The following is a 12,797-nucleotide window of genomic DNA, read 5'->3' as shown; positions in this document are numbered from 1 at the left end:
CATATCTCTTGGATTCAATTCCCAATATAATTCTTCTCAGTAAGCCCTCTTTCTTGGCACGCTCGCTTGTTCGACACCGCCTCGGCTGCGCATTGATCAGTCTTATCAGATCTTGGCGGAGGGGTACACTCAAAGAGCCAAGCTGATCAGGCACAACTGTCACTGTGCTCACCACAAACCAGCTACAGCACAGAATGTTACGGACCGTCTCCAAGGGCATATCGCCCACTCTTCTCTTCTTGCTGGTGCTGCTGGTGCTATTGCCCGCCAAAGCAAACGCGTTTGGAGCTGGCAGTATGTTGTCTGTATTAACTGGTATGTTAAGAAATTTGCTAACCCTCGCAAGACATCGCTTCTATTTCCACCGTCGAGGGCAAGAATTGGCGCCATGGCGATATTGAAGATACCATCAAGGCGCTTGCCTTTATCAAGGGACACAAATGGACATCGACTATGATCAAGCGGGTATACTTCGGGAATTGGTTACGAGACTAGTAAGCATAAGAACCAAGATTAACTACCGTTCTTCTCTAACTCGAGTAGCTCCCAGGCAATGGATGTTGGCACTTTGAAGAATCTGCAAGCCGATACAATCCGGGTTCTGGTTTGGGTTCTTTCGTTTATGAGTTTTGGTTTTGCGACTGCGGAATTCGAAGTCACTGCGGACAGACTTGGCGTCTATCGCCCTGAGGAGCACATCGAGTAGGTGGCCGTCGCCAGAGACTTTCTTCAATTTGCTTACTTCCAACTAGCAACCCCAAGGATTACGCAGATAATGAGGATGCGAGACAGTACGATAAACGACTTCGCCCTCCCATCCGCCCAATCGAGCTCGAAATCGACCCGCAAACTGGTATGAAAAACTACATTGCAAACGAGAGAGGAGATTGGGCTACAAGCGCTGCATATGTCAAATACAGCATGTCTCGAAGCATCCATTACGGGAGGATGTATACAAGCGGTGGCGGTGACAAAGGCAAAGAGGAGGATCTCTGTGAGGCGCTCAGATGTCTCGGCCAGGGTCTCCACACCCTTGAAGATTTCGGCGCTCATTCCAACTACTGTGAATTGTCGTTGCGTGAAATGGGCATGCTTAATGTATTCCCCCATGTCGGCACCGCCACGCAAATCAATCTCCATGGTCATCACGTCTTCCCGCTTGTAACGGGTACTTTTGGGATGGTGGATTTCTTCCACTCGGTCCTTGGCGAGGCGAATGATCACTTTGCCCAGTCCGAGTTGAACGAGGCGGACAATGCGCTTCTCAATGCTGAGAATAACTCGGGATCCAGCCCCCTCAACGCATTGACTGGTCTTCTCGGCAAGGTCCCTGGTACAAAAGAACTAGTCTCTGAAGCCGAAGAATTGAAAGAGCGTTCCGAGGCACAGGCAGAGTTGAACCGCAGCCAAAATGTAAATACTGGCTATACAAGCTCTTCTCGCGGATTCGATGATCCAGCGTACGGCAGTTTCGAACAGAGTCGTGCATACGGGCAAGAAGGTTATGGCGCACCCCAACATCAACCCCCTCAAACAGGCGGTGGAGGCTCAGAACGACTACAGGGGCTTCAAGACTTTGACCCTCAAAAGACCGTCAACCAGATCTACCCCATCCTTCAGTTCAGAGACAAGGTGGTGCGACGTATCAACTCAATCATTGAGAAGATCCCCGGATTGGAAGCCCTTGTCGAGAAGATTACGGAAACTGTTACTCTCTTCGTCTTCTCTCTGCTAGCCCCGTTCATTCGCCCGCTGATCAAGGTTGCCTCCAAGTCATTGCAAACTGGATCACTGGGCGTTGTGGAATCTTCTGGCAAACACCAATACGAAGTCTGGTCAGATCCTCACTGCAGCGACCCCACTCATTCCATGCTTTCAAAGGATCATTTTGCAAACATCCTCAATGAGCCTGCAGGTCAAGTTGCCTCTGCTATTTTGAGATACGTTGTTCCGCGTGTTATATATGCTTGGCAGCATGTCGATGTCCCCGTTGACCAGGTTCTAGACGACTGCTTGCGTGTTTTCCACCATCCGGCAGTCAGGGATATGAACAACGAGGCCCACCGTACCATGTTCGAAGCTGTTGATCATTGGGTCAAGTCAAGGTCTGATCATGGCCATAACCTGAATGACGTACTGAGCGCAGAAGCCGTCAAGGTTGGTAAGAACCTGAAGGGAAGCTCCTCAGGCAGCGGACAAGGTGGACACGGCCATTCGCACGGCGGCGGGGGTTTCCCAGCCATAAGTAGTCTTTACGGAGGCAGCCATGGCCAGCAACAGCAATCACAGCACCACCAAAGCTCCGGCTCCTCTCTCCCCTGGAACGAGCTCGAGAAACTTCCTATCCCAGGGCTTTCCAACGTCACCAATATCGCCAACAAATTTGGTGGGTTTGGCAACCTGCTTTCCCACGGCGTGAGTGGGTTGAGTAGAGATCAACCTGAAGGAGAGCAACCTCAGGTACCTACCTCTCACCAGGAGGGCTACGAGTCGCATCCTTCTCAGCATCAGTATCAGGACCAAGCTGCTCCCCCTGTTGCCCACGGTTATGACCCTCCGTTCGAACGTCCACAATATGAACCAGGGTTCCATCTTCCGCCTCCGTCGGGCTATGAACAATACCACGGCAATTTCCACGAGGGCCGCGAATACCAAGCCCCGGAATCAGGGTCACATACGTACGAGTATCATGAACACCATGAACAGCATCAAGGTGGAGGACACGGTGGCCACCATCACAGCCACAGTCACAGTCATGGACATGAGCATGGCCATAGCCACAGTCACCAGTATTAAGTAGATTAGGTTGTGTGCACGGTAGGACTTGGGCGTAAATTACTGGGAAGCCTCGGGAAAAAGGTCAGCTATTAGGTCAATGTGAAGTTCCGATATGAAGCATCCCGTACCCTTCTACGATATCGTTTTATAAAGATCAACTTGAAAGCCCCTTGCATACAGAGATCCTAAGAGATCTACCAACTTTTTTCAATCTTTTACATACATATCAACATCCTGCCGCATCTCTAGCTGCGGATTACACGTCTCTTGGATACCCCCACTGTAAGCAGGAAGTAGCATAAATAAGGACAATATTACTTCCCATCATTCATACAAACCCATCCACCTTATAATCCCACCATGGCCGACCAATCCACCAAACCGTGCATGGCCCACCTCCTTTCAACGGCATGGACCATCTAAAACTAGCCTGCTTCAACATCCAAACCACGCATGACTTCTACTCCAAACTCCTGCCGTTCAGCCCGCAACCGCACTGGGACCATTTCACACCAGACAACAAGCCTCTTTGCCAAATATGCCGATGGACGAGCAATCAAAGCTGGCTGTGGAAATCCAGTGACGCGTAGCGTGGGAACGCCGAAGGATGCTTGAGGAATGGGGGGTGGTGGGCGGTGGTTTGATTTGCATGGTGTGAAGCGGAGTCCTGTCTTGATGGGTGTTGAGGGCAGGGTCATGGCGTGTGAGGGCCCCGGATGTGAAGATTGTGAGGTTTTATGTTGAGAATGAGGAGCATGAGTGGACCGATCAGCCCGCCGATTCAGGATAAGTACTGCTTAGGGAAGCATTGGAGCAGATCCTGCGCAGGGGCAGTAGGATTTAAATATGATGATAAGACATGCTACGTTTCGTTGATGAGAGTGGTGTGGTTTTTACTTGTTATGAGCATGAGCGAATAATCAATTCCGTGGTAAACCAAATATTACTACCCAAGTTATATCACGCGCCTGTTTTATTCGTAATTTAAAACTCGTTCATCATCCATTCTCGTCCGCTCATCTTGTCCGAGCCCAATGAATACCTGTACAGTAGAAAAGCACCTTTGGTAATGGTCTCCTTCCCAGCTAGCTATTACACGGAGCACAAAGGCATAATTTGCATGGCCATTGGATAAGTAAGGTCAAGATCATTATTTGAACGGTATAATATATTTGGGGTGGTCGGCTTGCAGGTACAGGGAAACAGAAATTTTGCCCGTTGACGGGTGGAAACAGAGAAAGGTTGCGTAAAGATCTCTAAGCGACTTCCTCAATCTTCTTGCCGGGCTTCTCGTCACCCTCAAGCTCTGGTAAGTCTTCGTCCTAGATAACATTTTATTAGCACTGGAAAAGAGAAATAATCTGACAGGAAAGCAGTGTCTTACGTCTTCTTCTTCTTCCTCCTCCTCCTCACCCCCAGCCGCACCGGGCAGGCCACCCCCACCGAGCTTGGAGAAGTCAATGCCGCCAAGTCCACCGTCCTCGCCGAAGCCGCCAAAGTTGGCTGCGTAGTCGTCGTCTGCGGCCTCGTCCTGTTCATCCTCGTCGACCCACTGAAAAAGAATAAGCGTTAGACCAAGATGTACGCCGAAGCTTAGATGTGGGCACAAACCTTGTCAAAGTCGGTCTTGATGAAGTGAGCTTTCTTGGACTCCTTCAAAAGACGAGGCCAGTATTCAAGTCCGAGCTTCTTTTTTCGGAGAACCAACTCCACTCCACGTGGGCTGTGGCTAGTCTTGCTGTTCTCAGGGTCGATCTCATCATACAGATCAAGCGTGACGCTGTACTTGGCTCCCTTGATGTTTGTTCCCTTGAAAGATACGCTGGTTGGGTTGATCTTGGTGTCGGCTGACGAGGAGGGGACATCAGGGACGTTGATGAAGACGTAGAGGTAGTTGCGAGTCTCGTCGGAGTCGGAAGAGCGTTGCGCCCAGGTAACTAGCACCGCAGAGTTAGACACATGGGTTCTCGACTTAATTATGCAATTTTGCAGCCACTGATCACCCGCCATTTGAGCAGACCTCAAGCTACCCCGACGGATAGTGTGCGGCTGGGCTGTTGGCGGTGCTGGCAGTGCGGGGTTTCACGCTATGGAGCTTCGCTGGGGGATACATACCTTCTGGTGTGAGGGTAGACATTGTGATGGGATGGCGATGGGCAAGGATGTAGAGTGCGAGAGGTGAGAGGCGAGAGTTAGGAGTTTGGTTTGCAGATACGAAAGTGTGTACGAATGAGCAACTGGCTCTGTAGCACTAATTAGGCGGTGGTCTGGAAACTACTGGAAGCCTCAGTCGCTCAGCCTGTTGCGCTGTTTGACCTGTTTGGCTTGTTTGCGCGAGCTGGCTTGGCTTGGCGAGGCGTCGCGCCTGAGGCAGCAATCTGGCTGCGACGTCACTGCCATTGCCAGTCTGCCCTGCCACTGCGGGCTGCTCTCCTCAGTCCTCTTACAGACAGCTCAGCTCCCTCCTCACATTCGGCTCACTGTCGCCTGTGGCTGCACGGCACAGCTGCTGAGATCAATTTCCTACGTACCACAGCTACTTTGTTCCCCCCGCCTCGAGTGTAGCAACTATCCGCTGCAGGCAGCCAGGAGGGAACCCGACAGATCCGCCCATATCATCCTATCATCAATCTTGCCTGTTAAAGGGGGTCTCTTCTAAACAATCTCCAAACATGGAGTCGATCAAGGCAGTGTTCTTCGGCCCAGACCCGCAAGTCCAGGTCTGTCTCGAGTGGTCGCCTCTTTTGACTTTCATCATTAACGATCTGCAGATGCGAAAATGCAACCAGCTTATCCGGCAAAACACTCGACAATTAGACCGCGACATCGCCCAACTCAAATCCCTCGACTCGAAGACCCGACAGTTTATCGTAAGTGCGTCCCGTCGCGCACAGAAAAACCCGTCCCAGGCGAAACAAGCAACCGCCGAAACCAAGACTTTTGCCCGTGAATTACTACGCATCCGCAAACAAACTACTCGCCTGACAACAAGTCGAGCGCAACTACAGAGTGTTCAAATGCAGGTGAATGAGGCCTTCTCGGTCCGAAAGATCCAGGGCAGTCTGAAAAAATCGACTGGCATTATGAAAGATGTGAATACCCTAGTCCGCCTGCCGGAGCTCAACAGCACAATGCGTCAATTGTCCACAGAGCTCGTTCGGGCTGGAATCATCGAGGAAATTGTTGACGAGACGCTGCCTAATGACGAACTCCTGGAAGACGAATTAGACGAGGCCGATGCAGAGGTTGACAAAGTTCTACAGGAGGTCTTACAGGGAAGACTCTCCAAGGTCGAACCTGTGCAGGCCGAACCATCCGTGGAAGAGGCAGCCCCTGTAGAAGCGGAGTTCGAGGACCAAGAAGCTACGCTGGCTCAAATGCGAGGTCGGCTGGAGGCATTGAAGAGCTGATAGCGAGTATATACACATTCATATAGCTACTGATAGGCGTTTTTATTTTCTCTGCGGGATTTGGGTGAGATGGCGTGATACCTGGAGTTGTTTGTTTTATAATGAACTGCATGCATGTCATGAGCAATTTATTATTATGAATCTGGATGGTCGCGCTGGATTTCTACGAGTTCCTCGAGCAGATCCAAGTCCGTAGTTGTCCGCCATTTTTCCAGCCCAGCGCTGTCTTGAGCAACCTACACCATAAACTCGACAAATCAAATAAAAAGGACAAATAAGATGCAGAACAGTATTACCTCTGCTGTTATTCTGCTGGAAGTAATACCAAGTTTCTATCTGATTGACTGCGCGTTGGGCTGAAAGCCAGAATCGATGGGGGCCGCCTATTCCAGCCTAGCGCTCCTCGTCATAACGGAACCGCCCCTTCCGTTTCACCGCGCCAGCCACGTCTTCACTTCCCTCTCTCTCTCTCTCTCTCCATCAACTTCCTATTCACCTCCCACCTCGACGCGAAAAATTTCTATCAAGCGCGAAGCAGTGTCGCTCGTATTGTCGCTGCCATACCATTTTATTCCCCGCGATTAATTTTTCATCGTTGTCTCGGACAACACCTCGGCTATCCTCTCCGCCGCTTTAATCACCCGCCAAGCGCGTTTCATCTATTATCCAACGCTCACGTTACTCGGTGACCATGTCTTCCAAGCTTGACCAGTCTCTCGAAGACATCTCCAAGTCTCGTCGCCAGAGCGGCCGTGCCAATCGCCGCCGCAGTGGCCCAGCCAAGGCTGCCACGACCAAGGCTCCTGTTGGTGGAATCAAGAAAAACACCAAGCCAGCCAGGCCTACTACCAAGGGTTCCGCCATCGGCCCTACTTCTCCTGTCTATGAAAGCAAAATCATCGTTAGTGGACTGGTGAGTTTGACCAACCTAAGAAATAGACTACAGCATACTGATCCCTCACAGCCACACGATGTCAGCGAAAACAGTATCAAGGTATGTTAATCGAGGGGTTACGTGACGCCTTGGGTTTCTATCGCCATGTCTTTTTGAAACCTTTGAGGCGCGTTCGCTTCGAAATGACAACTCTTATGAGCTGCTCGTGTTTGTTCGAATGCCAGCACCAGGCGGACGCTCCTCTCAGCAATACTCGCATCATCGAGTCTACTGCTTGGAGAGTTGAGCCCTGTCGTGTCTCGCGCAGTCTTGATACGTGGCTCGATCATTTACCTGACGACGCCTGATCATTGTATCGCAGACAGTGCATAATGTGGTTGTGAAATACACCACCTGGCTTCAATCTACCTTGATGGGTTTCTTCTTTTCGTTTGATATGGGGCATCAGCGAGCGCATTAGTGGTCCAACAGTGAGCATGACATCTAAAGAGCCATATTTTGACACCAAAGTGGGAAAGCCGCACATGCACCCTGTCATGGGTAGTATCTTCTTTCTAGCCTGTTGGATGGTTAGTTTCGCGATGGTGATTCGTCTTTTCAGGCTGTTTTCAACACCCTAGTCCGTTACCCGTGTGGTAATTGCCATGCTATTCATTCTTTTTAGACTGTTTGAGATGATGCATCACATGTGGCTGGATTACGACGGTACCTAAATTTGCCGATTTTTGACTTGGAAAGAATGAAGGCCCTTGAGATGGCTGACGGCATGATTGAAATATTGAGAGGGTCTTGGATTTTAGCCATTGTTCAGACAAGCCTTTCCAATGTGCAGATGGTCATTATGTGCTCGCTGGTGTCCTGCTTTCGGTCCCGATTTTGCGCGCGCTTCGCTTCAATCCACGGCGTCTCAGTTCGATACTTCACATGCATTGAAATGCTGATCAGTCTCACCCTATAGGATTACTTCACAAAGACAGTCGGTCCAGTCAAGCGGGTCACCGTGACCTACAACCAGAATGGTGTTAGCCGGGGCATTGCGTCAATCATATTTGGCAAGCCTGATACCGCCGCCAAGGCTGCGAAGGAGCTGAATGGCACTCTTGTCGACGGTCGCCCGATGAAGGTATGTATTTTCTTTCGGTCAAATGAGTAGCTACTAATATCGTTTAGGTTGAGGTAGTCGTCGATGCAACCCATGCTCCCCAAGTCTCTGCGCCTAAGCCTCTTAGCGAGCGCGTGGCGTGAGTGACCACCTCCGTTCTTATTAGCTCCATATATACTGAATACTAACTTCATCATAGTCAACCCAAGGCTCAGCCCAAACCCGCTACTGGCACAAAGAATGCCGCTGCTGGCCGCCGCGGCCGTGGACGTCCACGCAAGGGTAAAAACCCAACTCAGCGTAAGAAAACTGCCGAGGAGTTAGATGCTGAAATGGACGACTATTTTGTCGGATCGGAGAATGCTCCAGTTGACGCTACAGCAAATGGCACTGCTCCGCAGGCTACTAACGGAGATGAAACTATGGCTGAGATTTCTGTATGCTTTGATCTCTACATGGATTTTATATACATACTGACGGACTGATTCTAGTAAGCGAGAGGCCGACATGGAAACCGCCATCGAAATTCGATTGTTCGACAGCTACTTTACAGTTGATTGATTCGTTTTAAATGATATTTAATATTTGAGACGAGCTGGCAAACAGCATTCATGTCTTGTTCTTATACCTTGTGAACTTCTTCTCTTACGTGAACGTGACTTGTGGATGGATGGGATGGATGGGCAGACTTGCAAGTAGTTGTTATCTTTGATCAAAGCAATTCATTGTCTCTTTGTAAATTTGCTCGAGAAGGTTCGAAATGTAACAATTCATCATAATACTAAATCAGACTGGAACTAGGACTATGGGTATGGAAATTACTGATCCCTAGAATTGCCACCCCTTGAAGAGTTTATTCTAGTGATTATTTTAAAATCTTCAGAGTATGCCACTAATTAACACGTGAGGTTACTCTTTATGATGGATCATCGTCCTGCTACAAGCTAGCATGCGGTAAATAAGGCCGCCTCCATGAACTGATGAGGGGTCAGAATCTAGATCTCATCTTTATATAAATCCGATCATAACCACGACTCATTCTAATTTGCACAAGTCACCAGGAAGCGGATGCAGAAAAGATCTATATATTGTAGTTTTCTTTACATTAGCACTAGTTGACGTTCACCAATAGCATGCTTGAAAATGGGATCTATTTTACCATCCTTGGCTTGGTCGTGCTCGACGATATCCGCTTTCCAGATCAGCGGCCACTGAATAATATACTTGGCAGCTCTGGGGTTTACGGTTATTTTACAAGATGATAAACCTACTAAATATGTGTGCATATCTCGGTAATTAACGTATTAATTACTAGCAACGCTTGGTGAGCTCGACTATTCCTTCCTCCTCCACAAACTGAGTCAGTTGGGTGGATGCTCCATATCGAGCACGATTTTCTGGAATCGACTCAACGCCAATTGGAAAGATGGTCAGTTTCACTTTACACGGATAAAGAGGCGGACAATTTGTCAACGAGGGGGCTGTTAGAGTATGGAGATACTACGTTTGCACGTAAGCCCACTCCCTCATTCGATTTATTTTGTGTCTTCATTGTTGAAGCAAATCTTTCTTCTCACTTTTTCTCTCTATTGTATTCAGAATAAAAGATTCAAATTGACTAACCTATTGCCCAGCCAAGAAGTTCAGATACACAACCCCAGTTCTGACTGTTCAGGAGAGAAGTTTGGCAAATACCGAACTACTAAAGTCAAAAGCATATCATTATCTGGAAACCCCCCAAACCATCGCTACTCGTGTTTCAGATCTTCATTCTCTTCTACAAAAGGTTATACCGGCTCTACCAGAAAAGCCTCTGGTAATCTGGGAACCTGCGACTCTGTCATGTAAACCGGACAATTTGCAGGCATGTCTGGATGCTGTGGCCTTTGTTGATGTGTTCTCTCCTAATCACTTGGAGTTACTGTCCTTATTTGGAGAACCAGCTTCATCTACGACTATAGATAAAGAAAAGATTAAAAGCCTGGTTACGATATTTATTGACAGGGGCATCGGCCGCGACGGCACAGGTGTCGCGATTATACGTGCAGGTGAACACGGCTGTTGTATCTTGAGGATACCTAATATTAACCCTGTTTGGCTTCCTACATTTTATAACAACTCTTCTTCGTCTTCTGAGAAAATGCTCGGCCAAAATTCGATGTTTGCTGACCCGACTGGAGCAAGAAATGCGTTTCTAGGGCCATACGCAGTTGGATATATCAAGACAAATAGTGTGATTACAGCTGCCTGTTACGGATCCGTCGGAGGCGTATTTTGCGTTAGAACAAGTTGGGGTACCTGAGTTGAGCACAGTAGAAGGAAAGGAAGAGGAATTATGGAATGGGAATAGTGTTCTTTCGAGATTTCGGGAGTATGTACATAGCCTGGAATCCTTGGAGGTTACGACTATACCAGAAGGGACATGGCAGTAAATTCGAATCTAAGCAGAAGTTCATTCGAGTAGACCTACACATTCTTATTAAATACTGCTATGCTTTACAGGTCACTACGACAAAACTTTTGCTAGCATGCAGACAACCAAATAATGAAAGCTTCACCCGAGCTACATCAAGCACCGCACAAACAGATTTAAAACTCACATCCTTTTCGACTTCGTTTTCAAGCTGCCCTCTTGAATTACTCTCTCACTGCCCAAGAGACTTTTACAGCACATTTTCAAAGTGTTGAGCCCGCGAAGATATCCATGGTCAGGCTCATAGGGACACAGTGGCGGGTAAGGACAGTCCGGTGGAATTTTGTCTTGGGGTGTAACGCAATTTGCAAAATCAATCATTTTAACCTGTACGGAGAGCGCACCTTTACCAGGCTGCGAAACCTCTCCATCATAGAGTATCAAGAGACTACTCGAATAGAACCGATATCCGCGAAGCATTCGTACAAGCTTTTCAAGTCTCTCTAAATGCTGTGAAATCACCAGAACCTTTTCTGCAGCGCTTCTTTGATAGCTGACACCATCGCAAAGAAATCTGCCTAAGGCCTGCTGAATCTCGCGACAAGATTTCATCTCCCGCCCTTTGTACTTGTCTTCAAAGAGATACTCTTGTTTTTCAGCGTTCCAGGTTTTCATTCCGCAAAGTCGGACTCCTAGAGTTTTTGAAGTCGTTTTCCAACTCTTCCGAGTCTGCGATTCTTTCTTTTGTTCGTCAGCGTCGATTCCATAATGCCTAGTGCCCATTTTGATATCAAGAACACAGGGTCGTTTCATATCAGCGGTTAGATCTTCCAGAAGGAGGAACGGTCGAAGGTCCCTCGCAGTCTGAAGACTGTCAGTGTTATTGAATCGGCGATGGGCGGACAAGAGGTCAAAAGAAATGCATTCTCTGAATCTCACCATCCCCCGTTGCTTAGCGGCAAAGATACGATCATCAACCTTTTTGCAGGTCATAGTCGCTGCAAGATCGTCCATGAAAAAAAGTTCGTCTCCTTCATTCCAATCATGGATAGAAGAAGTGGGATGTGGGACGTATGGCTTCCTATCTGCAAAGACATCATCGCATCGACGAAGCTGTACCTGCTGCCTGTGACCCATGCCCCCGAACGCATTTTCGAATACCTTCCCACGCAATCGTGTATTCACGCAAGTGACCCCCCAGCAGATAGGGCTATTTGGTCTGCGTCGGGACTGCCAGCCGTCGGCCCTGGTTAGTCGCGGACTGTTCCAGAGGATGTCAACCGGGACGATATGCATATTATCCTCCATCGCGACGTAGGGGATCATATTATCGGAAACGGCTACAGCTAAAACACCGATGTATCTGTAGGTTCAGTAATTTGTTAGCTCACCTTGCTGCTATTTTCTGCTTCTCTGGCCGGGTCATACTTTGGCAAAAAGGCTACCATGTCCCTGTTCTTCCGTTCCATATGCTCGTAGAACTGATGCTCGTGTTTGTCGAGTTGCTTGCAGATAGATTCGTCCGAGAATCGGTAGAGCGCCGAGTGGCCTCCCACTTTGTGCGGGTATGGTTGCAGAGCCATGACTCCAGGGTGAACCGAGCTATCTTTTGTATGGCGAATTTGCATTTCTGTGTTTTCGATCATGATCGGCTCGGCTTGCAAGCAGGAACATAGGTCCTGGTCTGCGGGAGTGAGCTCAAGTACCGACATGTCGTCGGCACCGTGTTCAATGATTGTTGGTCTCATTGTTATTTTCCTCTCCCCTTGTTGTTATTTCTATTTTAGATTTCTCCTCGATATAGACGATTGAATAGCTGGATCATAATTGCCCAAGTGAGCGCAACTCGCCGAACCGACAACCGGTGACTCTTGTAGCCCTTCTCTTCTTAGTCGAAGACGTGAACCAGAGAGTTTTAATTGAATAGTCTCTAGAGTAAAATAGCTACCCCATCGCAGCTAATTGTAGGAGTTGATACGAACAAACCTTGCCTTTACGGCCCTCAAGGCAAAACGATTCGCTTTGTGCCAATGCCGACAGAAAACTTGACTGCCATGCAGCCCAAATCTATGAAAACAAGATTGCTGAGAATCGAGCGGTAGTTTTTCATCGGTGTGAAGTCAGCACAGATAAAAGATGTATCCAAGATCTAAGTATCCAAGTAGCAAGCTGTGTCCAGAAGACTAGAATGAAATTATT

At 48.4% G+C, this 12,797-nt stretch overlaps 6 protein-coding genes across 6 annotated transcripts; 4 read left to right on the top strand and 2 right to left on the bottom strand.

The window, feature by feature from the left end:
• Positions 1 to 194: 194 nt before the first annotated feature.
• On the top strand, positions 195 to 2,796 carry BGW36DRAFT_428623 (HET-C domain protein HetC; the record flags this gene model as incomplete). The annotated part of the gene is made up of 4 exons (XM_046220580.1): positions 195 to 294; positions 347 to 494; positions 544 to 702; positions 753 to 2,796. The coding sequence occupies 4 exons, from the start codon at positions 195 to 197 to the stop codon at positions 2,794 to 2,796; spliced, it is 2,451 nt and encodes an 816-aa protein (XP_046071563.1).
• Positions 2,797 to 4,034: 1,238 nt separating this feature from the next.
• BGW36DRAFT_428622 (HSP20-like chaperone) lies at positions 4,035 to 4,915 on the bottom strand (the record flags this gene model as incomplete). Its single annotated transcript, XM_046220579.1, has 4 exons — positions 4,035 to 4,100; positions 4,163 to 4,330; positions 4,390 to 4,715; positions 4,894 to 4,915. 4 exons carry the CDS (start codon positions 4,913 to 4,915, stop codon positions 4,035 to 4,037), a joined length of 582 nt encoding a protein of 193 aa, XP_046071562.1.
• Positions 4,916 to 5,169: 254 nt separating this feature from the next.
• On the top strand, positions 5,170 to 6,515 carry BGW36DRAFT_321984 (SNF7 family protein). Its single transcript, XM_046212661.1, has 2 exons — positions 5,170 to 5,498; positions 5,550 to 6,515. Exons 1-2 carry the CDS (start codon positions 5,451 to 5,453, stop codon positions 6,186 to 6,188), a joined length of 687 nt encoding a protein of 228 aa, XP_046071561.1. The 5' UTR covers positions 5,170 to 5,450; the 3' UTR covers positions 6,189 to 6,515.
• Positions 6,516 to 6,642: 127 nt separating this feature from the next.
• On the top strand, positions 6,643 to 9,041 carry BGW36DRAFT_343585 (uncharacterized protein). Its single transcript, XM_046213156.1, has 6 exons — positions 6,643 to 7,101; positions 7,153 to 7,182; positions 8,042 to 8,206; positions 8,254 to 8,324; positions 8,385 to 8,622; positions 8,677 to 9,041. Exons 1-6 carry the CDS (start codon positions 6,880 to 6,882, stop codon positions 8,677 to 8,679), a joined length of 729 nt encoding a protein of 242 aa, XP_046071560.1. The 5' UTR covers positions 6,643 to 6,879; the 3' UTR covers positions 8,680 to 9,041.
• A 277-nt stretch (positions 9,042 to 9,318) lies between these two features.
• Positions 9,319 to 10,617, top strand: BGW36DRAFT_398115 (uncharacterized protein; the record flags this gene model as incomplete). Its single annotated transcript, XM_046218370.1, has 4 exons — positions 9,319 to 9,430; positions 9,515 to 9,697; positions 9,820 to 10,418; positions 10,453 to 10,617. The coding sequence occupies 4 exons, from the start codon at positions 9,319 to 9,321 to the stop codon at positions 10,615 to 10,617; spliced, it is 1,059 nt and encodes a 352-aa protein (XP_046071559.1).
• A 164-nt stretch (positions 10,618 to 10,781) lies between these two features.
• Positions 10,782 to 12,346, bottom strand: BGW36DRAFT_360442 (uncharacterized protein; the record flags this gene model as incomplete). Its single annotated transcript, XM_046214179.1, has 2 exons — positions 10,782 to 11,961; positions 12,027 to 12,346. 2 exons carry the CDS (start codon positions 12,344 to 12,346, stop codon positions 10,782 to 10,784), a joined length of 1,500 nt encoding a protein of 499 aa, XP_046071558.1.
• Positions 12,347 to 12,797: the final 451 nt, after the last annotated feature.

This window comes from Talaromyces proteolyticus, assembly GCF_021365285.1.
Source record: "Talaromyces proteolyticus strain PMI_201 chromosome Unknown BGW36scaffold_7, whole genome shotgun sequence".
Lineage (NCBI taxonomy): Eukaryota > Fungi > Ascomycota > Eurotiomycetes > Eurotiales > Trichocomaceae > Talaromyces > Talaromyces proteolyticus.
Note: the sequence above shows the minus strand (reverse complement) of the source record. Positions and strands in the feature narration are given on the sequence as shown.

What these genes read in the sequence shown, in the direction of transcription:
- BGW36DRAFT_321984 (XM_046212661.1), top strand. Translation starts at nt 5,451, where the DNA reads ATGGAGTCGATCAAGGCAGTGTTCTTCGGCCCAGACCCGCAAGTCCAG. An exon ending in GCCCAGACCCGCAAGTCCAG is followed by an intron (nt 5,499 to 5,549) that starts GTCTGTCTCGAG and finishes AACGATCTGCAG; the next exon opens with ATGCGAAAATGCAACCAGCT.
- BGW36DRAFT_343585 (XM_046213156.1), top strand. Translation starts at nt 6,880, where the DNA reads ATGTCTTCCAAGCTTGACCAGTCTCTCGAAGACATCTCCAAGTCTCGT. An exon ending in AAATCATCGTTAGTGGACTG is followed by an intron (nt 7,102 to 7,152) that starts GTGAGTTTGACC and finishes GATCCCTCACAG; the next exon opens with CCACACGATGTCAGCGAAAA. An exon ending in CCTCTTAGCGAGCGCGTGGC is followed by an intron (nt 8,325 to 8,384) that starts GTGAGTGACCAC and finishes ACTTCATCATAG; the next exon opens with TCAACCCAAGGCTCAGCCCA.